Source organism: Protomyctophum parallelum (assembly GCF_964188405.1).
Source record: "Protomyctophum parallelum genome assembly, chromosome: 2".
Lineage (NCBI taxonomy): Eukaryota > Metazoa > Chordata > Actinopteri > Myctophiformes > Myctophidae > Protomyctophum > Protomyctophum parallelum.
The window spans coordinates 36,666,935-36,694,396 of NC_139699.1; the positions used below are offsets into that span (position 1 = coordinate 36,666,935).

Here is a 27,462-nt window from a genome sequence, read left to right on the forward strand (position 1 = left end):
TGCAATAATGTGATATCCATGTGTAACTAGTAACTATAATTACATTTTATGCTTTTTTGTTTGTACTTTCACTTTATACAGTACGTTAATACCTATTCAAACTGTGTTAAAGTTTTCTCTATTCAACTATTCATTAAAGAGAAGTGAAAGTATTATCATGAGTTTCTTACGGTCCAGGGTTTAAACACAATGCAGTCACTGTTTTAGATTTTTTGCTTTTGCTTTGGCAATGTAAACGTAGGCCTATATTTTCTCATGCCAATAAAGCTCCTTTGAATTTTTGGAACCTGAAGGTCTCAATGGTGCTATGGGAGTCTTTCTCTCCTGTGCACAGACACACACACACAGACCATTGATATACAATTTTACATGACTGGGTGCTGTAAAATGCTTTCCAAAGAATGAAACTAAAGTGTTTAAAAGAAGAAGAAAAAAACAATAGAAAATAAAGAAATGGATTGCATTGGGGTGTTGTAACTGCACTACTATTTGCATTTAGATAGATAGATTGATAGATAGATAGAATAAATGGGTAGCAACAATATACTAATTCTAACATAATTGTACTGATAATGACACAAAAGATAACAAAAAGGATCAGCAGGTACCAGCACACTAGGATAGATAAGATAAGACCTTTATTCAGTCGCCAAGGCAGCACAGCAGTTAAGATACAGTTACCGGGCAAGATACGTCAGGGTAATACATCACAATCACAGATCACAGATTAGCCCGCATGGACTGAACAGAGCGATCAGGCATTGTATAGCCTCAGGGCTACCAGCACATATACAAGAATGACATGCCCAAACTTGGGACGTCCATTTGAAAGAATATGTCACGTGAAGGACCCCCAAATTGACACATTTGAACTGGCCAGTCCACACCAATGCAACTCTTTGCAACAGAACCGTTGTAAGGCTAGTCCACACCAATGCAACTCCTTGCAACAGAACCGTTGTAAGGCCAGTCCACACCAATGCAACTCCTTGCCACAGAACCGTTGTAAGGCCAGTCCATATCAATGCAACTCCTTGCAACCTGTTAGTATAGTTGCAAGGAGTTGCATGTTGCAAGGAGTTGTGTCACGAATCATTGCTGTGGACTGGCCTAAAGAGCTTGTGCCAGCCCGGGATGTAGTGTCATTCTAGGTGGGGAGATAACAGTGGAGAGTGAAACCATTATCTGAAAAGCATTTTTTATACATTCTTTCATTGGATTAACCAGTGAAATAATAGTCAAATTTGACTGTTCCTAATTATGATGGGGAACCCCTGTAACCGTCCGGATACCATGGGGCCCATTGACCCCACTTTGAGAACCACAACATCAGCAGCTAATGTTGAGTCAGGTGCAATTAGACAATATAATGATCACTTTAATTGTCACCTGCAACATACCACTCACATACTGTATGCCTTAATTCAGGGGTTCTCAACATGGGGGTCGCGACCACCGACCCCCATGTTGGTAACGATATTGTAGCGGTCTATTTGTATTGGTGGTGGGGAGGGGGGAGGGGCGGGAGTCGCGATACATGGCCAAAGCATTTTCGGGGGTCCCCAGCCAAAAACGTTGAGAACCCTTGCTGTGCTAGAAATGATTTGAATGAAGACCAGATTTAGGCCTACAGTAGGCCTATGTCTTTGCTGTGCTGTATGCGTTGCAAAACATTGCAAAAAAACTAGATTGCATTCACATTCACAACATGTTCTCATGTGAAAAATCATCTACAAAATGGGGTTCGCCACTGGAAATAACTGTGGCTAAAATAATGCTGGGCAAGCAGAAACATTCACTGTGTATTAATATATTTAGAAAATGTCATCAGTTTTGGTAGACAGCTGTGATTAGCATGGGGGCCAGCTAGGGTAGGCCACAGTTTGTGTGGTTTTAGGTTTAGCAGCTCCTCCAACAGGGACAATGACAATTATGGTATCAGTTAAACAGGAAATCAAACTGACAGGACACAGAATTGGAATGAACAAAACTAGCATGACAAAGTATGATGGGAAAACAAAAGAAAGCCTACTCACTTTGTACTACAATATATGTATACATACTTTGATATATTTTGATATAATATGTTTTCTTTCTATTTTACCAACTGATAATGTATAATGACTGCAAAAATAGCTCTTTTGTACCCTTGCAATAACATATGAATTTGATCAAGTAAAAGGGCTGACCGTTGTACATCAATGTATAGCTGACCAGTGTTCAGTGTTCCTTCTTGGGTGCTCATAAAATACATTTGCTTCGATATTTTGTGGTTTTGTGTGACTAATGTCTTCACAGCCATGGGAGTAAACCTTCATTACGGTATAGATGTTGAACACACCTGCTCTCCAGGATTATTTTAATGTGGGAAAAAATAGTATTTTGAGCACTTGTCCTATAGCGGTGTTATGTAACCTTCCTCTTTTCTTAAACACACGGAACATTAAACAGAATATTCCCTTAACTTTTTAAAATTAATGCAGGTATACCAAAATATGACACACTACAGCTGTAGTGCGGCTGTTAAAATTCTTTGATGCATTATCAGATTGTTCTAAATTGTGTAGTCCAGTGCATAGCACACAGCATAACAGTGACATCAGAAACAAGCTAAATGTTTGCATTAAACAGAAAACAAAGAGTCATGAAGTATAGTTGATGTAACCTTAGATGCCCATCGTTATCATTATCTGTTTGGTGCAGTAGGACTGTATTTCCCCTGGGAATTGTTTCGCTTCCTCCTCTCCCTGATAGTCATAATCTCCATCTGTGGGGTTACAAAACATGTCTTCATCTAATCTTAAAACTCTGTCTGTCTGTCTGTCTGTCTGTCTGTCTGTATGTCTGTCTGTCTGTCTGTCTGTCTGTCTGTCTGTCTGTCTGTCTGTCTGTCTGTCTGTCTGTCTGTCTGTCTGTCTGTCTGTCTGTCTGTCTGTCTGTCTGTCTGTCTGTCTGTCACGCGTGTGTTATGTGCGTGCGTGCGTGTGCGAGAGAGAGAGAGAGAGAGAGAGAGAGAGAGAGAGAGAGATTCAATGGAATTAGCACTCTCCTAAAGTTGTAGGAAATGTTCCCATCATGTGTGGTCACGAGTCACATATCTGTGGTTGAAAAGCATACCTGCCAAACGTGACATTATGACAAGTAACCTTTTGCTATATTGGTATATGTATAAGTGAGATGCAAATAAGGGACCTAATACACCTATAGTATATAACAACATATCATTTATTGTGTCTGTGTCTGTGTGTGTGTGTGTGTGTGTGTGTGTGTGTGTGTGTGTGTGTGTGTGTGTGTGTGTGTGTGTGTGTGTGTGTGTGTGTGTGTGTGTGTGAGGGTGTGTGTGTGTGTGTGTGTGTGCGTGCATGCGTGCATGCGCGTGTGCCTGTGTGTGTGTGTTTACAGTCTTTGGTACAAATAAAACTAATAAACTAAACTAAACTAATAATATAGCCTACTATTGCATTTGGGCTCTTACATGGTAATCATTGCATTGTGCTCCAGATAATGAGACACTGTGCTACCTACAGTAGCCATCATGTTCATGTTTTTGGTGTCAAGCATGTGGAATGCTTTTGGTGAGCAAGAATTCACCAAGGTAAAATGTTGAAACACAATTGGGTAATGATATGTTGATGTTTAGATATCACTTTTGTTTCAAGCCCAGTTTGACCATGAAGACACTTCATGGTGATTGGCTGCTGAGGGAGGGGACAACACTATATGTGTGAGTGACTATAGTCACCTCTTGTCAAGTCATTGATAGCCAGGAACCTTTGCCAGACACACTCTGGTGCTCCCAACCGCATAGATTTACAGAAGTCAAAAGTTCCTATTTTAACAGTCAAACCGTTAACCAAGGGGTTTATTTAATTCAGCTTTTTTATATACAACAGAAGGCCGGGAAGGCCCCAAAGAATAGTGAGACTTAATTAGTATATAAAATAATAAAGGGAAAGACATTTTGGGAGGTTTTGTTGAGTGAGAGGAAATTTTGAAACATTGTGCAACGGTGCAGAAGTTTTGAAATATTGTGAGAGACTACTTACTGCAAGCAAACGGAGTCGGTTGGCCGGAGAAGAATCCTCCATGTTGCATCCATACAGAATGGAGAGCTACCTCATCTCGCCTGTGAGTACAACAAATACTTTCTTTTCTCAAATATTTCCTAGCGCAGTCCAGTAATCTAGGGTTAAATCAATGTTTATGATAGACATTAAAAGCTAAATGCAAGCAGTACAATTATCATTCAAAAGATGCCAGCATTTTTCAGAAATAATTAATTTCAAATGATTATTTGTGATGATCTTGTCCATTTCAGTAATTTGGCTTTATACAATAATCCATTAGAAAATATTAAATATATATGCCTATAGAAATGTATTTCACTGTATGTCAATGGTGACAAAAACATGTTTATTTTGGCATTATCATGTCCAAAAACTGCAGATCAGCACAGTTGACTGATAAACAATATAAACATTAAATTACTAATAGCAGGTAAGTCTTATCTTTACTAATTATACTGTTTGATATTGTCATAAAATAAATAATTTCCTTACAGTTTCCTTATTTTCCCTTGCAGCCAACAGAAGAAATGTATGACAATGAAATCTACAGGCAGCAAATAGAATATTCATATAATCCATATATCCTCGATGGAGATATTCAGTCAGGTGAGATTCACTCTACTCAACATGAATCATAATAATCCCTGGTTATTCCAATGATATACCAATGCAAAAAGAAACCAGTGTATTGTGGACAGACAAGGAAAATATCCTTATCTCAATAATCAACTCATGTATATAAATAAACACTCATCAATAATTTAATACAATGATTAAAAGACATTTGTATTATGTGGCAAGGCTGTAAATTGTACAGAAACAGTATGTAGTGTAGTGTAGGTGCAGCTGGATTCTACCACACCGTGTTGTATGGAGCACAGGAAACAGATGCCATTTCTGTCTGCCGCTAAAAACTACAGACATAGAACAACTTTCGGCCCTTGGGGTTTTGTTAATAGAGGAGCGGTTCTGTACTTTCTTTTGTAATCGACTGCTTTGAATATACAGTATGTTTCCAAAATGCAACATTTCTGTTGTTGTTGCGTTGGTCGCGTTATTGAAAAAGAAAGTCATCTTGCACTCATCATGATTTTTTTAAAATAAATCTCAGTGCATGGTGGTTTAACAAATGTATGTAGATGTAACTAAATGGACCCATTAGGTTACATTTGTACACTCTGAGTTACAAATGGATAAATTAACACTGATCATTTTATTGTATAAACAGTTTTTTTTATACATGTACTGTACAATAAATTGATGCTTGATGTACTCTATGATACACATTTATTGTACAATATGAGTACATCATGTCATTAGTTGCATTTATAACATTTGTGTTCAGTTCTTTCAAAGGGCAGCATTTGACAATTTAGGAGAAAACATATAAGACCTTAAAATGGATGCATACTGAAAACGATACTAACAATGACATAAACAGGAAAGAGCTTCAGGCTGATATATTATTTTCACTTTAGTTTGTTACAGTACACTCATCAGCTCCCTATGGTGTTTTTGTTAATGTTTCAGCTAGAAATCTGCAACTGAATACATTTCCAGTCATTTTTGTAATGTTCTCATGATGTCTCAAAATGTGCTCAGATTTGGAACAACATATTGCACTGTTAAACAAAAGGGTAACATGTCTGTCCTCCTCTGTTCAGATCATTGGGAGTACCACCCTCACCATGGTCACCAGTTTGAAACCCTCCCAGAGAGCCACTTCACAGAACTGCAGAGTGTGCAGTCTCTCCACAACCCCAACCTCATACGACATGACATGGAGAACCTGTTGGATCCCAACATTGGGGTATATCCCCATGTTATACAGCAACCAGTAAGGCCCCCCACCACAAAATATAGGCTGTTTCAACCTGAAAACAACAGTTAAAATCCATAGGCTACTGTAGGTTACATACTGTATACGTATATACACTAGAAAAAGCACAATATGGATATCTGGACCATCTCCCCATGCATCTTCCAAGCAGTTGTTACATGAAAGCCCCCTATACCCCCAAACCCCCCATGCCCACAACCCCCAACCCTCACCCCATACCTCCCCATCTTCCAAGCATGCAGTTCCTATATGTAAAATACCCCCATAGCCCCATGCGTCTCTCCCCCCACCCTATTAGTGTCTATAAGTGCCTGGTCACAATTTCAAATTTCAATTTCAATGTGTTCAAAGGTGCAATTGTTCCGACCCATTTCCCCACACCAATCACCGGTGCAGCGAAGCTCTGATGACGAGGCACATGGAGGACGAAGCCCCGTACAGTCTGAAGAATTCTACCGCTTACAATTTGAAAACCTTGCGAAGAACTTTTTCACAGAACTGCAGCAGTCTCCCCACAACCCCAACCTCACACCACATGACCTGTCGGATCCTAACATTGGGGTATATCCCCATGTTATACAGAAACCTGCAGTAAGGCCCCAGCCCCCCACACAAATTATAGAGTAATGTTCCAATCCTTGCACACTTCCTCTCTGTTAATACAGACATTTTCAGATATTAGTATTACCAAATATCAAATAAAGTTACAGGCAAATATAGACCAATTAGAACTGGAAGCAGAGCAAAGTAACTCTACTGAATGAAAAAGGATTTGCAAATGAGTCCAGTGAGTGAGGTGGCTCATGACACTGTATGACAATCTGTTCAAAGGTTATGGCAAATGATAGAAACTATAACATAAAAGACCAATCAGAAGAAGGGTGGGGCTAAATTTCACCAATTATTTCACAAATGAAGGATTCTGAACCAAGTTCAATGACAAGGGTAGCCTATTTTATAAATAGTATATCATATATATATATATTTTTCATGATTTAGTAAGATGACATCATTCTAGCCTTAAAATAATTGATATAAATATTTTAAAATGAATGGGTCAATGGAACCATAAGTTGGCTGCCACTGTTATGCACTATATATTGCCTTCAAATGTGACTGCTGAATGTAATTTATAAATGTATATATAGAGTATAAAAAAAATATGGTGCGTGTGTGCGTGCGTGTGTCCGTGCGTGCGTGCGTGCGTGCCTGTGTCAGACATCAGGCCATTTAGGGCCCTATCTTGCGCCACCCCTTACCTCTTATTCCTAAACTTATTTGCCATTGTTTACTATTTTGAGAAACAATTTTAAAGTTCAACTAGCCTTTTTACATTGACACGTTATGAGCTTAATTGTAGCTTTTTGAACTATTTTAAAATGTTTTTCAAAATAGGTGCAAGATATAGCCCTTTGTGTCTATTGTTCATTAGCCAAAGGCTTTGAATTCCTGTGGGGTATTCTTGCCTATAAATTGTTGAGTTTCTACACGTTCTTCCTCATGACAGCTTTTAGACAAAATTGTGTAAATATTAAAAAAGTTGGTGTAAAGCACAAGATGTGTCTCCAAACAGAATAATTTCAATCAATAACAATCAAGTTTTTATGTGTTCAAGGTTCAATTCTTCCGACCCGTTTACACACACCAATCGCCGGTGGAGCGAAGCTCTGATGACGAGGAGCATGGAGGACGAAGCCCACCACTGGAGGTGTCTGATGAAGAGTGTCTGAGAGAGCGCATTCATTCTGCCACAGCTGGTGAGCTAGGTAACCACTTAAACCCTCCATATTAGTAAACTAGACATTCATTCTGCTACAGCTGGTGAGCTAGGTAACCACTTAAACCCTCCATATTAGTAAACTAGACATGCATTCTGCCACAGCTGGTGAGCTATAGGTAACCACTTAAACCCTCCATAATATTAGTAAACTAGACATTCATTCTGCCACAGCTGGTGAGCTAGGTAACCACTTAAACCCTCCATAATATTAGTAAACTAGACATTCATTCTGCCACAGCTGGTGAGCTAGGTAACCACTTAAACCCTCCATATTAGTAAACTAGACATTCATTCTGCCACAGCTGGTGAGCTATAGGTAACCACTTAAACCCTCCATAATATTAGTAAACTAGACATTCATTCTGCCACAGCTGGTGAGCTAGGTAACCACTTAAACCCTCCATATTAGTAAACTAGACATTCATTCTGCCACAGCTGTTGAGCTAGGTATAACCACTTAAACCCTCCATACTTAGTATAGACATTCATTCAGAATCATTCTGCCACAGTTGGTGAGCTATAGGTAACCACTTAAACCCTCCATAGGAAACTGGACATGAGCTGCCCCTATAATTGGGGAGCTCTTTTCCCCTCTAAACCAACTATCTTATCTATCTTGAAAAACAACCAATCTACAAGCTGCAGCACGTTGTGAGCTTGTAGATATGCCTATTGTTGGTGAATGTTCCCCCCAGAATAGTGAGGAGTAAGGAACAAGAATCCCTGGCAAGCATGCATGCAAATATGCTTTTATTTCATCTTTATTTAATCTCCACTGATAGATTTGATAATTTGAACTGTAGTTGACTAATGATAAACTGCATTAGAGACAAAATACAATGAAACTAAATTGGTAAACAGCAATAATTAGTTTTAATGTAACAAAAGAAGCTAGATGGGGATGGTGATATTTGTTACTGCATGTAGCCTACTCCTGGCTGGGGTGCGTGGCACCTGTCAGCAGGGAGTGTGTAAGGCAGGAGTAGTGGGTCAGAGGTGCTGAATCCTCCTGTTGGGGGCTCCTCACCGGCAGGTGAGGGACACAATGTGACAAAATCATTTAATTTACTGTAGGTAATAAATAATTGGCTACTCTAAATGTACGGGGGAGAACATCTGTGGGTGTGGAATCCAGGGAAAAAATATATTTAGATTTTAGGTTTACAGTTCAAAATTAATAGGACAAAAGATACAGTGGGCTGTTATAGCGCCACCATGGGCATGGCCTACTGTAAACATGTAGAGGCATCATAATTCAAGCAATCCAGATGCAAATCCATTTTGATTCTACAATTTACAGTTAAAAACTTAAAGATTGAATGTTATACAGAAGAAAAATGTTATACAGTAGCACCTCAATGTGACAATCTCATACAGTGTGGCTGACTATAAAACTTTATACGGGACCATACAAAGCATCATATTTGAAAACAAAGTTAACTAAGGAACAACTGTACTTGAATCTGTAGTCACTAACATGGATAACCTATTTAAAATCCCCAGCAGGCAACAAAAAGAAGATCCGACTGTATCAGTTCCTGCTGAACCTACTGAGAGATGGCGACATGAAGGACAGTATCTGGTGGGTGGATCATGACAAAGGGATATTCCAGTTCTCATCCAAACACAAAGAGGCTCTCGCAAACCGGTGGGGGCTCCAAAAGGGCAACCGCAAAAAAATGACTTATCAAAAGATGGCTCGCGCTCTGCGCAACTATGGTAAAACTGGAGAGGTGAAGAAGATAAAGAAGAAGCTCACTTACCAGTTCAGTGGTGAGGTGCTGGGAAGGAAACCATACGTGTAAGGCAGATACTGTATCTGGATGATTTTCATTTTTGTTTATTCCACGTTGTTGATCTTGTAAATAGCGTAATATTGTATTGTATAGCAACAGTATGTGAATCAACTGAAGGTAGGACACTGTATGTCCCTTTAAGAAGTGGGCTAATTATCCATTATGCATTTCATTACACAGTATTTTCCACATAACTAGCTACTGCGCAATAATGGTTTGAGCATAATTATAATGACTCATCTGTTTAACATACTGTACCAGTTTAAGACTATAGTCATTTATCACCACATCACCATTCACCACACCTTCATTAGTAAATGTTTTGTCAACAGAATCTTCCAGAAAAGCAATAGCCACTAGATGGCCTCAGACATCTCATAAATCAAATTTGCATAATCATTTGCATACTTTCTGGACTCTCCTGTGTTGGACTAACTTAAGTTCTCATTTTCATTATACACTATAACTGATTCAAACACAATATTTAAAGAAACAAAAAACTCTCCAGCATTAAATGCACACATCTCATGAAACTCTCCACTGAATGTATAGCTGTTGAAAATGTACATAATGAAGCTTTTAATAGGTTGAGGATATTTATAGTGACTCCAGGGACTTTCTTTCTGTTGGAAATACATAGATTTTAGCTGAAGTATAAATCAGTTTTAATTTGTTGTTAATACCATTGTATTTCACTTAAAATCTTTAAAATTAAAATTAAATTTTTAAACAAATGCTGTTGATGATTATCTTATTATTATGAAGAGTATTCTTAATCCACGGGCTCATCATCACAGTTTTGTACATTTACTCAAACCCAGTGCAATCCTTTATACTTTGCAATATCGCTTTGAGATGGAAGTGACCATGCATGCAGTCACCCAGTTTTTATTTGGACGTGGCCAGTCATCCAGTATGCCCTACGCCATGGTGATACTGCATATAAACACTGGGGACATCCACTGAGATCTACTTAGGATTACTGAGAAAATACAGGGCCACCTGCCCGCATGCATGCCTACACACATTCATGCACGCTCGCTCGCTCGCGCGCGCACGCACGCACGCACGCACACACACACACACACACACACACACACACACACACACACACACACACACACACACACACACACATACATACACGTGATATGGAGGTTATAAGCAAACATGGATATCATGACAGACATCATATTGATGATCTCATAGTACTGCAGGAACATAAGTTGCTGTTGTCCCATCCAATATGATGTCACCCTTGCCCAAATATGAAATTCCACACGACTCCTCCAAGTACTCTGATAACAATACTGCACTAGTTGCAACAGTAGGTCGCAGATTACTATGAAAGCAGTCAGTCCGTCAGTCAGTCAGTCAATCAATCTGTCCGTCCATCCGTCATACATCATCAGTCCGTGTTCAGCCGATCAAATCATCTAAAATTTGGTACACACAAAGACAAAGCTGGGCATATAGGAGGGGATAGCGTTCTGTGCTAATCAAATCATCTAAAATTTGGTACACACAAACACACAAAGCTGGGCATAGGAGGGGATAGCACCCTCAGGAATAGCAGTTTGTATTACAGACATCTAGTACAGAAAAGGAAAACTTTGTTGACAAATTGGTAATGTGGTATGAGTTATTTGACATAAATAACATTATTACATAAATGTAATATTGCTGAGCGACACATAACACAGCAGTACTGGTATTCCTTTACTTTGAATTTCATTACATGGAATAGGCCAAGACCTCTACTATATCATTCTATTATATTATAATAATAGAATGATATAGTCTAGTATTGGCCTCAAATACATCAATGAGTGTTTATTACTGAGGCAAGTCTCAGTAATAAACACTCATTGAGTGCACAGCAGACAGACAGACAGACAGACAGACAGACAGACAGACAGACAGACAGACAGACAGACAGACAGACTAATTCCTTTTTTTGTTCTACCTGTTTTGAGGGGGGCTGGGGTGAAATGCAGAACCTTTCAGCACATGTCTATTCTATTTTAACCCCTGCCTTCCAAGAGGGCCCCTCCCTCTCAAGGCCTGTCATGCAGCAGAGGTGTTGGAAGAAAGGATGGTTGAAATATGGCCTGCCTGAGGTCATTGGGGTTTGCTACTTTGCTTTGTTCAGACAAGGGCTTGGGTCTAGACAGTGTCACACAGGGGAGGGTGCGGTTAATGATGGTAGGGGAGGCCTCTCTATTAAAGGCAAAGGCATTGAGGTACATAGAAGACTGACAGCAGTCAGTTACGTTTGTGGAGGAGACTACAGAATTAAGGATGCCTGAGCCAGCCAAAAAAGCAGGTAGGTTCATAATGATTACATTCAGCTGATTTTAAAACAGTACTAACATTTTCCCAACAATCCCAAATGTATTATTAACGTAGTGTTGGTGTTAGAACTGCCCAGTACTTAGTTTTAATATGTAGACACATACATGAATCTGTCCAGGCTTTTGTGTATTTTCTTTTAAGTGTAAGAAATGTCAAACATTGCAAACAACCATCTGTGAGAGACACATTTGGGCCACAGCCCTCTCAAGCCTATATGGAACTTTGAGTGCCAAGAAGCATGTGAATAAGATGAACAATGACAACTTACATACTTTATCTGCACCGTATTATATATTTTAAATAATTCACTGTCTCCTGTAACCTGTATTGTGTATGTCATGTGCTATATCAAGTCACGTGACCAAGTTATTTTGACAGCCATGAAGAGCAGCATCTAACTTTTCATTCTATCAGAAACTTTTAGAAACTGTTGAGAGCTGTACAAAGTAATGTATTGGGGTCAATACAGCCTGTTTTATGTACACATGGCATAAAACAGCCAAAACACCCTCATTTTAATAATTGACGTAACATCTGTACATTTAGGAAGGAATCATGAAAGGTTAAGCAACACATACTGTACTGTAAGCAACATGTAATAATACTGTAGGCCTATGTTGTTGTTTTTCGGCTTGTTGAAACCCACAAAGTTCCACTAGTTTATGTCTTTCTAAGCTTCCTGGCTTAGTTAGACATCCCAAGTATCCAATAGTGCAGGCTAGAGAATACATCACAGCCGAAATCCTTGTTTTACAGCATATGATTTTATGGGTTATTAATAAGTAGCCTGTTTGATCTGATTATTTGATTGGCTAACTATAGAGGAACTCGTGGAACAGCTAGGGAACACATGTTTAGTAAGAGTTATGGTGGGACAAGACACGACTGGCTCTGCTATGCTCCCGACATCATTGCAGTCACAAAATAAGCATCACTCATGGTGTACCACTGATCTAAAAATTCCTGACAGGATTCCTATTTGACAAATGACTTTACACAGTTATTTTCTCTCAATGAGAATGCATTGCCTCTGTTTAGTGAGAAGCTATACATATCAGATGACAGAATGCAGCCCAACCAGTCAATTTTGTGTGTGTGCTAAGTGCTGTAGCGTTCGGGATTTGCTGAACAACTACACTGTATTCAATACCAGCAGGAAACTCAATACCAGGTTTTCAAAAGGAGATTTACAGATTATGTAAACACTGTATTATTTCACCACCTATTATTCACTTCATTCGTGAGCTTTTACGAAAATATTTACTGGCTTTACATTTGAATAAAATATAGAACCTTGATTAAAACAAAAAGCAATGACTAATGAGTATATATTGAATAGGTAGAAATTAATTAAAATGTAGTAATAAAACAAATAATTGATGAAAACGTCTGTACAAATATTGTATTAATTAATATATTATATGTGGAAGATATTGATTTTAAATTGACATCTTCATAGACAGGCTTTGTAACGGCCAGAATGCAAAGATTATATAATATATAAATAGTGTCTGGCCAGAGATGCTGGACTGGGGTTAAGTTTATATGAGGCCATTGGGCCTCACACATCCCTAAGCACTCAGCGTTGCTGATATGAAGCTGTGCTCTTGAGGGAGTTGATGACTTTTGCAGTTCAAATAAGAACAGGTCCAAAGGAGAGGGGTTTACATGATTGAATGACTGCGAGCAGAAAATGACGAGAGCTGTCACAACAACGGAAAGTCTCAGGCTGCAAGCATATCATTCCTTCTGGTTCCAGAGTCTCAAAAATAGAGCCTAACTAATCCCTCTACTATGATACCTGGGACACCATTGCAGGCTGCTGGGATCATTTATTAGTACAGTATGGCACATATGTATTCTATATTTAAACTCATAAGGTCATCTTGCATCATGTGGAATTCATTTGCTTCATGTTAACTCATATAGTGCAGGAGCTGCAGTATGTATAACTAATTCAACTCCTGCTTAGAGGGCTTTACCATACCGGAAACAGGATGCTTAACAAATTAGTTGTAGATGACTAAATTAATCCTGATAAAAGCTCTCTCATATATAGTTATAAGTATGTGCTGTATATTTATTATGTAATGATGTCATACTTTGTGCCATTTTATTCAAAGTATTTCAAAGCATTGCAAACTAAAACTACGTAAGATGAAGAAAATAGAAGAAAATAAATATATAAATACATTTGATGTGTTTCTACAATTAACTTGACATATCCCCTGGAGGTTACAGCTGGCACTTTTTGTTTGTAAGATAACGCTGGTGAGTCTACTATTATTTATGGTTTATGGCATTATCATTGGTGTCCTGTTTTGTCCAAACATAACAAGCTGTACCTAGAACCATTGAGAGGGAGAGTTACAACACTTCCGCAGACTTTCGTTGTAAAAGTAGGGCAAGAAATATAATATTCAATCTTCAATGATGTATTGCCAAAACAAACCAATAGTTAATTTGGAATGTGTTTGTGCTCACTGATAACAATAAAAACAAGAAGAATGTGGAAGTAGGCCTACCTTCCATGGGGTGACCTTCCAATCACTACTGTGTAGCAGCGTTGAACCCTCTTAATGAGTGTTTATATGCAGCACGCTCCATACGATCGTGTCGCGACGAGTGTTGAGTGTTGCAAAACCTCTCTTTCAATGGGAATGGCTGTACCTCCTTGGCAAAAAAGAAGACAAAACCAAATACACATTTTAAAGGATTTATTTGTATTTTGAACAATCCCTTTCAATTTAGTCTCAGCATTTGTCAAGAAACCAAAGACTCAGGAGGCAGAAGAGGGGTGTAATGTGGTCTTTGAGGCAGAAACAGAGAAACCTGGTGCAAAAGTGAAATGGCAGTGCAACGCAAAGGATATTGCCAGTGGCGACAAGTATGTGATCACGGCAGATGGAAACAACCACTCTCTCACCATACAAGCGGTCACTACAGAAGACGCCAATAGCTATGCTGTGATTGCTGGGGGTTCAAAGGTCAAGTTTGACCTGAAGGTCATATCAAAGGAAGGTGGGAGGCTTTGATTTTACAGATGTACGGTACACTTGAGGCCCTCACTCACCTGTGTGGTATGCAGTCAAAAGAGCACTCAATACAAACAACAATAGTGTGGAAACAGTATGTAGTATGTACACTGTCTATGCACTGTCTTGGTCAGCATCTAACACAGAGGCCTAAAAGCACAACAATCCTAAAATAGTTTTTTTTTTTTTTGCACACTTTGCATTTTCTCCACTGGTAGACAGTTTCACAATCACGTTTTATTGAACATTTATTGAAAAGCAACGCAATGCATGCAATAATTGTGAAATTATGTTACACAAACTGTGGGCCAAGTGTGACATAGTGTGATACTTGTCTCTTCTCCAAATGATATGTGTTTAATTTGATAAGGTGAAGCTAAATCTGCAAGCAAAGAGATTCAGTGACTCGGCTATAGTCTTGGTGGGTCCACAAGTGATAAATGGCTGCCTGTGGCCAATGTGTGTGGCTCATATCATAACCGTACCCTTGCTCTTCGGCAAGGTGACCCTAACCCCTATACAGCAACAGATTATTTCCTCATGAGTACTCACCGGCCACCACTTGACTGTGGCTCAGAATAGGCATAAGAAGCAGCTGATAACACACTGCGCATGGAAACTTGTTCCGCCATTTAAAGATGATAAAGCTGAAATGTTTGGGTGATAACAGATGGTGGCATGGCAAAGAATATTTGAGCTCTGACAAAACAATTTGGACAATAATTATTGAATTCAAATAGATCAAATCACACAAACAAGCGTGTAGTTGACTGAGCGATACTGGATTTGTATTATAGTTTAATCAATATTTAGTTTTTTGACAACTGATGGATAAAATGGTATAGAACATTTTGCCATTGTATGCCTCTTATTTGTGCCTGTTTGTCTCCACGTTGCTGGGTATACAGTAGACCTTAAGAAAACAAGCAAAGTCCCACCAGCAAAAGTTGATGGAGCAGACCAAAGCCCAGCAGCATCAGGGGAGGAGACACCTGCCCCAGCCGCCGCAGAACCCATAACCACAGCAGGGGAGACCCCTGCCCTAGTTGCAGCAGAACCCAAACCCAGCCCTGCTCCAGGCAGTGATGGTCCTCCATCTGATGGTAGGTCACACAATATAATATAAGCCCAAGCCTGGTGGAAGTACTGAATGAATGAATGAAATAATTAATTAATTAATTCATTCATTCATGTGCATCATGTACACCCTATTGAAGTATTCTCATTATATTAACATTTTCTCTTGAATAGCTGTAGGTCAGTCTGTCGATCGATCAGTCCAAACCTTTGGTACCATGAACAAGATATCTTGCTGAATTGTGGAGGATTATTAAAATATTTAGGGTATAAATACCTCTAATTAGTAGTACCAAGGTATAATTTATCACTCTAGCTATTATCAAAGTATTTACATTATGGGTATGGAATAAACGTTTAATCTTAATAGAAATAAAACAGGTAATCATAAGGGGAAAAAGGATATGTAATCATATAATGTGCGACTAAATATTAACAGGCCTCACTAAAGCTAAAATCATGGAATTAGTAAATATTTATTGAAGTAGAGAGTATAAAGTAGTATCTTTCTCCCAGTCTTCCACACGTGTGCACGCTCGTGCATGCACGCACTCTCTCTCTCAGGTCGCCAGGGCAGGTCGGCCTCGACTGGACTGTGCAAACAAGTGGCAGTGGCAGGGGAGGTACACAGGGTGCAGGGTTCACACACCACACACACACACACACACACACACACACACACACACACACTAGTTGATCTAAGTAAGAGTACATACTGACTGGCTCATTTAATAAAGCATACACACATACTGTATAAAAAAGATGATCTCATAATGATTGGCACATTTAATTGAACACATCGACACATACACCCACACACCCAGGGGGGCAGAGTCCGGAAGAGAGGGCCAACGCGACACTTCAAAGAGGGAGGATGACCCCCTGAAGAAATTAATTATTTCTGATTATGATTGGACGATATTCACAAACTTGGAAATATTAAATATCTCTGGATCACATGGAATCTTCACTCCCTCAGACCGTAGAGAGGGAGTCCAGAGGTCTACTGGTGGTTTAATCGGTGACTTCTGTCGGTAACATTGATTGTATAACCATATTTGATTCATTATGATTGTAATAGGCTCAATTTATATTGTTGTAGAGATAGGGACCAAACATAAATGTACATTAGTTAATAGGGCTTTGATCATTAAAACATATAGATAATTATAACTATTTGTTGTGTATTCATTCCAGAGGTTGGCACAAGTTTATGGACATAATCATGCAAAACGAACGCGTATTGGTATTGATATCTGGTTTTCTGTCTGTACCTCCTTGGAGGTTAAAATCTTCTCCAATTGCTATACACATTCGTGCTCCTCTGAGGATGAACTCTACTGATTTTGGTGACAAGGGTAGCTCAGTCGGTAGAGCTCTTACCTTTGGACCACAAGGTCATGCCTGGGTCCAGTCCCGGGAGCCAACTAAGCGTATGAGTAGTAGGGATTGGGTTTGGCAAGTTGTACGGTACTGTAAGTACTGGTCTGGGACCTTAACCCATTTTGACCTGAGATCAGATTCTAAAAATGTCTTCTACATCTTGACAGTTTTCTGAAAAATGTCTGTTTCTATGTCAGTGGTTCTTCGATTTTTCAAAAATAGCAGACCTACAAGCTCGTAGCGTGCCACTCGGTGGCGCGCTATGAGCTAGGACGACCTCGTCCTTTAGGGCGAGGTTGCTTCTCGCCCTCAGGGCGTCTTACTGGTGTTATTACTGTAGCTACAGAGACAGATAAAGAATGCCAGGAGGCTATGGATTCTACTTACTCATTAGCCTAAGGGTGGCACTATACTATAGGTAGCGTGGCATATTGTTGGTCCTCCCGTTTGTCCGACCATTACTAACACTATCCCAAACCCTAACCTCACAGGAAGCCTCACAGGGTGATTTATAACCCGCAGCACAGGTCGGACTAATGGGAGGACTGACTTACAGGGGAATTCCACTCATTTTCAACATGTTGAGCTGATAAGTGGAAATAATAAAAAAGTCCCCCCATTCTGTGTTTCCTAGAATCATTAACATTGTGAAGTACAGTGTTAATGATTTTTTCGTAAAGCCCCTTTCATAACCGCATGTACTATATACCTCTATAGTATACACCTCATCAACATCATGGGTGGAATGGGTGAGGGAGTTGGGACCAATAAGAAAATGCAGATTTTAATGCAGTTGAGTTGTGCATCCATGGTTTTTTTTACATCTGTGAGGCAGGTGGTGAGGGTGGAATGGGTGGCTGAATTGATGGTCTTGATGGAGAGGTAGAGCTGTGTGTCATTGGCATAGCAGTGAAACTGGAGAGGAGGGGACCAAAGCCGCTGTCAGCGTGTATGACTAGGGCAGTGAATGATTTGCAGTTGTATGAGACATATCATTTCAACAAGGATAGTTATGCCAATAGAGGGGGTTCCAGGGGTAGGGATGGAGCCCAAAACCTGATGACAAGCTTATTGAGTACCCGGTATCAATACGCGTTGGGATTATCAAGCCTGTTATCGAGCATAGCAGCCCATGACGTCCATGTTTAAACAATCAAGTGAAGAGGCGAACAAGAAATACATCTGGCACCCATGCTGGCACAAACATGTCAGTCTAAAAGTGTATTGATACCTGACAACCAGCGCTGCCTGGGTAAACAAAATGACGCTTTTAAAGTGATGGTTCTTCAATATTATTTTCCAAAAGATACTGGTTCTGTTAAGAATTTGTTATCTCCCGTCTTTCTACAAAATAATAGAAAATGCTCGATAGTGGGCTTGATAAGAACCCAGCTGGCCGGCTCGATAAGACTGATCGATAAGATGCTCGTTAAACGAGCTCCATCCCTATCCAGGGATCCCCAAATACGTTTAAACACATTAACCATGTACATCATTTGAAAATAGCCGATCTACAAGCTCTAATCGCAACACATTGTGTGCTTATAGATCTCTTTATTTTCAAAACATCTTGGGGTTAAGTGTACTGTTCAGGGACACAAGTTTGAGTTTCCACATGTGACCGAGGCCGGAGACAAACCGGCGGTGACCTTTGATTTACCAGATGGTCCCTCGCTATGGCCGACCTAAGAATGAGGGCAGGAGAGAGAAGGTGTCAGCCAATAAGGAGGGATAGATGGATAGATTTTAGATTCTGGAAATTAATGAAGTGCTTCTGTCTTTCAAGGGTGTGAATATCAGTGTCCTAGCCTGGTAAACCATTCCAGTTGTGTGAATTCACATTTAATATCATGTGTCTTCTGCATACCAGTCTGGGCCCAAGTGCTGGGTGGGCGTTGTCTGTCAATCACAGGGCCCTGAAGACTAAAGTGAACGCAGACACTGATTGACTCTTGGAAATGAATGGAGTGCTTCTGTTTTTCAAGGGTGTGGATATCAGTGTCCTATAGCCTGCATTATCATGCATCTTCTGCATACCAGTCTCCAAGTGCTGGGTGGGCGTTGTCTGTCAATCATTGGGCCCTGAACACAGACACTGATCGGCTCTTCCACTTTTTTGTTTCTACAAAACATCCAGCGAGCGATTGGGTCCAGACTGGTCTGCAGAATGTGAATTCACGCGACTGCGATGCGGTTTACCAGGCTAATCAATGTCCATGGATGTTGTCATAGTCTACGACGTTGTCATAGTTGTCATAGTCTACGTTTTTTTCATTTCCACTCCATTTTGATTGGGCAAGTGAAAATCAGCCTTCAGAGGTTACCATTTCAATGAAATCACCTGAGGGTCAGACTCACTTCTGTAAATCACCTGAGGGTCAGACTCACTTCTGTAAATCACCTGAGGGTCAGACTCACTTCTGTAAATCACCTGAGGGTCAGACTCACTTCTATAAAACATCCCATAATAAATACACAATGCAAAGGCAACCTTTTTAAGGTCCAGTAAAACTGGGTAGCCCAACTGGCTACCAATGAGTGGTTACCAATGTCATCGATAGGGGCGTTCCAATGTCAGCCATGGCCCAGAAAAAAGGCTATACTGTATACGGTATGTTTCACTCTCTCTGTGCTGCATGGCATCCATCTCTGCCACTTTCTGTGTCCGTCCATCTCGCAGCACAGGTGTTTCTATTATTTAATTAAAATTATTGGATATTCGCTTAAAATGTTAAATATGGATTTTGCTCTTAATATAGACCCACAAAGCATATTGTACTTTATTACATTCACAGTAGGCCTACAGTAGCCCCAAAGCAATGATTTTAGGTAAACATTACTTCTCCTAATCTTTCAAATCAACGCAGTCAAAATGAAATTAAATGTTGTTTCTGCTTTGTGTACAGTGTTTTCCTGCCAATCATCCAGCTGAATTAAAATTATTATCGATAACTGATCTGTACAAAGGAGCAAAGTTGTTTTGCCAGCAATTTGCCTACTTTAATATCTGAACGTGCAATATTGTTTACTTGCCTGGTGATATGGAACACTTATTGCATTACACTACTTAACTATGCCAAACAGTCGAACATCATATCATGAGAATATGATGTTCATACTATGATGTTTTACTTAATGTATTTAATTGATGGAAAGTTAAAACATGTTCCTGTCATTTACTCTAAAGTAAGCACATTTATTTGTACTTCCAAGTACAATAGGCCTAATTGCAGTCATGACCCTGGACTGAGATAGGCTGAAACAAAGCATGTGAAAATGCCCTAAACTGTCTAGTTAGTTAACTTATCTGTCACAAACGTGATTAGGACATCATACTTTCTATTTTGGGGATAAAATAATAATAATATATAATAATAATCCATGATTATAGGCATGCCTTTTCATGTTGCCATATACCCAATATTTCAGGTTTCATGTTTTAATTTAAATGGCACAGCATAAACATTTTGTTGCCTGTTGTGTTCTGCAGCTTGATTTCTGATTTTCTTGAAGGTACATACAGTAAATAGTATCTCTGTGAAGTTCCTGTGAGAGATGAATAGCTTGTTGTGACCATGGCACCCATAGTGGCACTGGCACCCACCACTGACCAACTGCCTCAAGACAGTGTGTGAGCCTGTAGAGGGTGCTGATACGCCATTTAACTAAAACAGTACAATGCAGTGCAAGTATTTTCCTTATATTATTCTTGGCAGCGCCATTGAGTTGTCTTTCCAGCTTGGATGTAATTCTCAACATCTCTGAGCTGCTTTTTTTGTTTCATAAATATGTTAGTATTAAACAACATATCAAATGTCCTAAGAAATCCCAGTAGGAGAACATATTGAACTAGATAAAGTGCCAATCGGCACAGGTCTCCACCAGGGCAGGTCAGGTTGTGGCCTCATGGTGGCGCTATAACAGGCTGTTGAGGAAGATTTGGGCTGGAGGTTCGTGTTGGAGGGATGCAGGTACAATGTTTTTCCATGTGTGCATACATAAGTTGTATACAGATCGATGCAGTTATAGCTAAAAACAGGAATTGGCCTGTTATAGCGCCACCGTGAGGCTGATTTTGAGGAAAAAATTGTGGCATGTAGTCCTCGGCCTAGTGAAAATGTGCGTGTATAATTTAACGGAAATTGCATGCTGTGTTTGTGATTTGTGGCCTTTTTTGGAAATGGACGAATCGTGTGAGCTTTGGAAGCCAATCTTAGCCAATCAGGATGGAAGATGGGAAATGGTGCCGCTCCGTGTTGATCACATGACTATGGAGATCATGTGTACCGATTTCCGTGAAATTTGGATAAAATGTGAAGGAGTAATAATAGAAAATGTGTTTTACATATGTCGGCCTCCTGGTGGCGCTATAAAGAGCAGATGTGAAAAATTCCAGGCAAAGGTTTTTCCTTGGCCTCTAGGGAGTTGGCATACAAAGTTATCCACAGATCAGTGCAGTTAGAGGTAAAAACACTTTTGGGCCAGTTATAGCGCCACCTTGAGGCTGAGTTGAAATTGTTCATGTGGCATTTCGTATAGCGCCACCTTGAGGCTGAGTTGAAATTGTTCATGTGGCATTTCGTCGTCGGCCTAGTGGGAATGTGGGTGCACAATTTCACGGAAATCACGCGATGTGTTCATGATTAGCAGCATTTTGTTTGAAACTGAGCACTCCTGTGAATTTTGGAAGCCAATCTTAACCAATCAGGATGGAGTGTGAGAAATCTGAAAGACCGGTTTCGTTGAATGGCTGTAGAGAGACTGTGTACCAATTTGCGTGATGTTTGGACAAAATCTGTAGGTGTACTGTGCAAAAACTTGTTTTGCACAAAGCGGCCTCCTGGTGGCGCTATAACAGGCCGTTCTGGAAAGTTTGGGGCAGAGGTTCATCGTTGGCATCCAGGGAGTGTGTGTGCAAAATTTTGCATCGACCGGGTTAACGGTGGCCGAGATTAGCTGCTCACGGACGGACGGACGGACGGACACACGGACGGACACACGGACGGACGGACACACGGACGGACGGAGTGCAAAACATACTCTCCCCACATGCCTTCAGCCTGGTGGAGACAATAATTATTAAAATAGGTGATGTGCCATTAACAACCTATAGGCTATAAGGCAAAATTCTCAAAATGTAATTCTGATTTAAGTACAGTACAGCATGTGAGGTGTCAAACTAGAGGGTTTTCATGATTCTGAATCCATTGCACACATTTGTTTTGGATGAAAAACAATACTTGGGCTAAAAACGGCCATAGCCACTTGCCCAAATGTGATAACCATCACATTTGTGATGATGACTGCTAGGTTGTTAATGGTACATCACCTATTTTTGCATTTTTCAATATGTTCGCCTATTTGGATTTCTCAGTGCTTTTGATATGTTGTTACTAATATATTTATGAAACAAAAAAAGTTGAAAGCGTTTCTGTTGCAATTTGTTTGAGGTTGACCACTCCCCCCCCCCCCCCCATTGCCTTTACTACATCTTGGCCAGAATGACAATAACCCAAATGATGATGACTCTTTCTAACATGGATTTTGTTTTGAAATTGCACTTTCAGATGGACAGCCTCCAGACACTAGACAGGACCTCACTGGTCTCTTTACTGAGAAACCCCAGACTGCAGAAGTCGCTGTTGGTAAGTGGCAGATCCAAAATGCTCAAACTAATAATGATCTCTTAAATAGGGCCATGTCTCATTTTCTGCTAAAAGCTACTTGTAAAAAAAAAATCACACCAGTGTGAACTGAGTGGTGCATCTCTCTCTCTCTCTCTCTCTGGCAACAGTGCAGCACTGTCTCTCTCTCTCTCTGTTTCTGGCACAACAGTGCCCCTACTGGTACTCAAAAAAGAAGAAAAATAAGGGGGTGCGCACGTGTCCGATATGCGTTAGTCTGACATGCGTTGCGCCATGCTTGCGGTTAGGGTTAGGATAGGGGTTTGGGTTAGGTTGTCGGTCTAATGACAGCTGGACCAACGCGTTTGAGTCCCGATCCCGACGACAATTGACCCATCAGGGCCCAAGCGTTGCCCCCAGGGGCCACGTCAGGGCCCCACGGCCACGGGGCCATGCCAGGGGCCCCTGGGGGCCACAGGCACACCGTTGCGCCAATCTGAACCAAACGTGGCACTAAACGCTACGTTAAACATTGCTGTAGTGCACTTTCTAGTGCACTACAGCAATGTTTAAAGGTATATTCAGTGATTTCACTTAATTCAAATATCACTTATTTTTTTGTTTTGTTGTGATAATCCTCCCTACTATAGAGTGTGCTGGCCATATAAGGAGTTCCTCCCTGTCCCCAGTTAACCCCTGGGGGTCAAAAAACCTTAGGTTTCGTTTTTGACTCTATCCTGATTGGATGAAAGGCTGGGTCCCACAGCCAAAAACGAAACCTAAGGTTTTTTGAGTGAAATCACTGAATATACCTTTAACACTTCCAATGGTCATAACGCGGTGGCTATTGCTCAGATCAGTGCAATATATGGCTGCATGGATTTGAAAGCCTGAAATTCTAGTATCAAATTAAGGCTGAAACAATGTCATAATTTAAATGATCATCAAGCATTTACTGATTCAAAAAATAAATTGAATCATATTTTGTAATTCAAATATTGTATATGAGGTGTAAAACTACCCATTTGTGGTAGAATACAGAGATTAAAATATCATTTATTTTGCTAGCTTTAGTTATGATAATAATTCTTCTTCTGTTTTCTACATCAATATAACCACATTATAACCATATACAATGAAATGGGAGTTACATGCTGCAATTTGTAAAAATGGCATGACTCCTATAACATTGTTGAAGTGGGACTCATAAAATGTCCCTGGGACTCATCTAAAAGACCATCCCTGCATCCCGGGACTCATTACATTGAAAACATCACTGAAAATATATATTTATTTTTCTGTGCAGGTGAAAATATTACATTTGTGGCTAAGGTGAATGCTGAATCACTATTGAAGAAACCCACCTGCAAGTGGTTCAAGGGGAAATGGATGGACCTAGCCAGCAAAACTGGGAAACATCTGCAGATCAAGGAGCAATACGACCGGAACAATAAGGTAATTTTATGTTATTTTTGCTTCTAGATACGCATGTGAGAACATCCCAATTGTTCTTATTTACAGAAAAATCTTTCCATACATTCACGAGGCCTGTACCTTTAAGGCCTCGGGATCTTTGTGCGATGACACAGCGTGCTCCCGTGCGAGGGCATAAAACCCCTCCACGACTTCCGCTTCTCACCCCGGATAAACCCTTTTCTTCTGCACAAGCAAGCGAGAAGGGCCACCTGGCGTATCTAACGCAAATGTATTGGTTAAATAACCATGGTTATCATATAACCTACAGTTATTTTAACCTTCAACATTTGCTTCTAGATACGCATGTGAGACTCATACACTCCCTTCGTTATCACTAAGAGAGAGAGAGAGAGAAACCATCCCTGGTTGAACCCGTCCTCGGACGTTGAACACACCTCCCCTGGGATTTATCAATCTACCCTGACCTCGGTCTGATTGGACAGATAGGTTTATAATCTCAAGGTCCAACGGGTCCCTGACCCAAGGACCTTGCACACTTGCCAGGAGCTGGCAACCAAAGTTGCCCAGACTCTGACCTGACCATACTGGTCTGGTCTCAACCCCTAACTGATGAGTCCCTGAGGACAAGAACTAGGGGGCCTGAGGGTGGTTCCCACACTCCTCAGCAACTTGCAGGACTGCATGAGCCACCGAGGGCTCAGTAACGGCCAGGTTGTAAAACCTTGCAAAAGTTGAAGGCGACGACCAGTTCGCCGCTAAACAATCATCCTGTATCGATATGCCCTTGTATAGAGCACAGGATGCTGCCACACTGCGGGTAGAGTGAGCCCTCAACCCCACAGGTGGTAGAGTACCTCTGCTGGAGTAAGACATCTGAATGGCCTCCACAATCCATTTGGACAGCCTGACCTCAGTCACTGGCTTCCCCCTCGCGCCCGAGGCCAATCCTGGTGAAATTTCTTAATTTCCAGGATAAGCAGAGGATCCTACGACTTGCCCGGGAGAAGGGTGAGCTGCTGTTCAAGGGGAGACATATCCATATCTACGCAGACTACAGTTCTGCCCTGATGCAGAAGCGAATGTATGACCCAATCAAGAAGAAATGCCAAGAACGCACCCTCCAATACTCCCTACTCTACCCGTGTAGATTTAAAATAATAGTCCAAGGCAAACCCGTATTCTTCTCCTGCCCCGAAGACGCCGAGACTTTCCTTTGTGACGTCCCGGTGTCCCGGTGAGATCTCCATACACTGCCGGTGATAAACTTCATTTTCTCTCTCCATCTCGTCATGTAAGGCCTATCTATACTTTCTCTACATGAACTTGCCTAGTTGCATACTGATTGCTTATCAGTACTGCGGTCCCGAGAAGCGGCATGTACAGTAGCTGTCGAACGGAGGCCGCCATCTTTGTTTATGCCGTAAATCGTCTTGCAGTGAAGTAAGTTCCTGTGCTGGGAACTGTCGTGAAATACTACGACACCTGAGTACTGCGCTCTGAAAAGAGCTATAGGCAAGTTGCAAAAAGCCTGCCAAAGGGGATAAATATATTATTATTATTATCACTATTCATTTTATTTTATTTTTGTTAAGAAAACCACCAGTAAACGTTGAAACTATTTGCTCCAGAGCTATCCCCTGATATATTAATTTTGCAGACAGTTCTGCTAGACGCTGAGCTCCATATTGTTCTGCTCCACCCTGTCTTTATTTTTATTTTTTGTGTGTGCGCTTGTGATGTCTGTGTGTGTGTGTGCGTTTGTGTGTGCGTGCGTGTGTCTCGTGCTCTCCCGTGCGCTGCTCTTCCCACCATCAGCCCAGCTCATTACTGTTATTTTCCTGTAATGTATACACATGTACACGTATTTGATGGACATCCCCTTATCTTTACTCCTGAAATTCATAAACTATGAAAGGTTTATATATCATACATGTGAACATTAGGAGCTTATTCCTCAAAATCAACCTTTTAAGGGCTTGGGTCGAGTATAATAAACCTAATGTAATCACTCTATCGGAGACATGGCTGACTGACTCTATCCCAGACAATGCTGTCCAACTTAATGACTATGTGTTGTATAGAGCTGATAGAGGCACAAGAGGAGGTGGTGTAGCGACTTATGTTTCTCCTCACTTAGCCTCTGAGTTGGTTAACCCAAATGTGAACCCTGTGCATTTTGAATGCCTATTCATAAGAATACTTTTTCATGAAAATAAACACTTGGTGATAGGAAATATTTATAGACCTCCAAATGCTCCCGCCGAATCTATAGGCCTACAACACATTTTCTCCACTATCAATTCTATAGATCGGCTAAATGAAAACATTATTTTGGGGGACTTTAACCGAAATTGGCTTGAAAGATCATCATCCAAGGACCGTAATACTATCAACAGCAGTAATCTCACCCAACTCATTAGCGAACCTACCAGAGTCGATCCTGTTCATTTAACTAAATCTCTGCTAGATTGGATTCTTGTCTCTCATCCAGACAGAATTACAAAATCCGGGGTATTACCCGACTGCTTCAGTGACCATTCAATCATTTTTTGTGTGTGGAAGATCCAATTACCTCGTTTACCACCAAGATACATAAAAGTAAGACAGTTTAAAAATTTAAACAATGAACTTTTTACCGATGATTTACTCGACATTAACTGACATTAATTTAACGACATTCAATTAATACCTTCGGTTGGAGACGCTTGGAACTTCCTCTATACAGAACTTAACAAAGTCATAGACAAACATGCCCCCTGGATTTCCATCAAGGTTAAAGGTAGACACTTACCCTGGATTAATGGTGAACTCATTCAACTGTTCAAACAGAGAGACAAGGCCTGGCTAAAATATAGATCATCAAATGATTCGTCTGACTGGAATACATATAAACATTTAAGGAACACATGTAAAACCAAAACTAGAAATGCCGAAGCAAATTTCTACAAGGACTGCCTAAATAATGATTTCAACAACCCCAAAAAATTCTGGAACAGAATTAACAACATATTTAACAAAACAAGTAAAAGTCCTAATCTCATTAAGATCAATGACGGGCTAACTGGCGA

General features: G+C 40.4%; 3 protein-coding genes across 8 annotated transcripts in view; 2 read left to right on the top strand and 1 right to left on the bottom strand.

Moving 5' to 3' along the window:
• Positions 1 to 27,462, bottom strand: part of mettl15 (methyltransferase 15, mitochondrial 12S rRNA N4-cytidine) — a 350,818-nt gene that overhangs the window by 87,709 nt on the left and 235,647 nt on the right. The window lies entirely within an intron of this gene.
• Positions 3,769 to 10,199, top strand: spi1b (Spi-1 proto-oncogene b). Of its 6 annotated transcripts, none has more exons than XM_083759159.1 (6): positions 3,769 to 4,128; positions 4,583 to 4,673; positions 5,732 to 5,904; positions 6,259 to 6,498; positions 7,523 to 7,673; positions 9,191 to 10,199. In XM_083759159.1, exons 1-6 carry the CDS (start codon positions 4,087 to 4,089, stop codon positions 9,490 to 9,492), a joined length of 999 nt encoding a protein of 332 aa, XP_083615285.1. In that variant the 5' UTR covers positions 3,769 to 4,086; the 3' UTR covers positions 9,493 to 10,199. The 6 variants fall into 6 exon arrangements, with proteins under 6 accessions (XP_083615285.1, XP_083615286.1, XP_083615287.1 ...); XM_083759160.1 differs by having other exon boundaries at positions 9,194 to 10,199; XM_083759161.1 differs by having other exon boundaries at positions 7,523 to 7,664.
• The window catches only part of mybpc3 (myosin binding protein C3), a 52,312-nt gene continuing 36,520 nt past the window's right edge, over positions 11,671 to 27,462 (top strand). Inside the window, exons 1-4 of the mRNA XM_083791410.1 lie at positions 11,671 to 11,809; positions 15,782 to 15,976; positions 22,901 to 22,978; positions 24,264 to 24,412. Of these exons, the coding sequence (XP_083647536.1) occupies positions 11,785 to 11,809; positions 15,782 to 15,976; positions 22,901 to 22,978; positions 24,264 to 24,412 (447 nt within the window). The 5' untranslated portion in view covers positions 11,671 to 11,784. The remainder of the gene's footprint in view (positions 11,810 to 15,781; positions 15,977 to 22,900; positions 22,979 to 24,263; positions 24,413 to 27,462) is intronic.

Excerpts from the sequence above, each read along its gene's own strand:
- spi1b (XM_083759159.1), top strand. The coding sequence starts at position 4,087 with ATGTTGCATCCATACAGAATGGAGAGCTACCTCATCTCGCCT. Across the intron at positions 6,499-7,522 it reads ATGTTATACAGAAACCTGCA|GTTCAATTCTTCCGACCCGT; the intron begins GTAAGGCCCCAG and ends TATGTGTTCAAG. Across the intron at positions 7,674-9,190 it reads TGCCACAGCTGGTGAGCTAG|CAGGCAACAAAAAGAAGATC; the intron begins GTAACCACTTAA and ends TAAAATCCCCAG.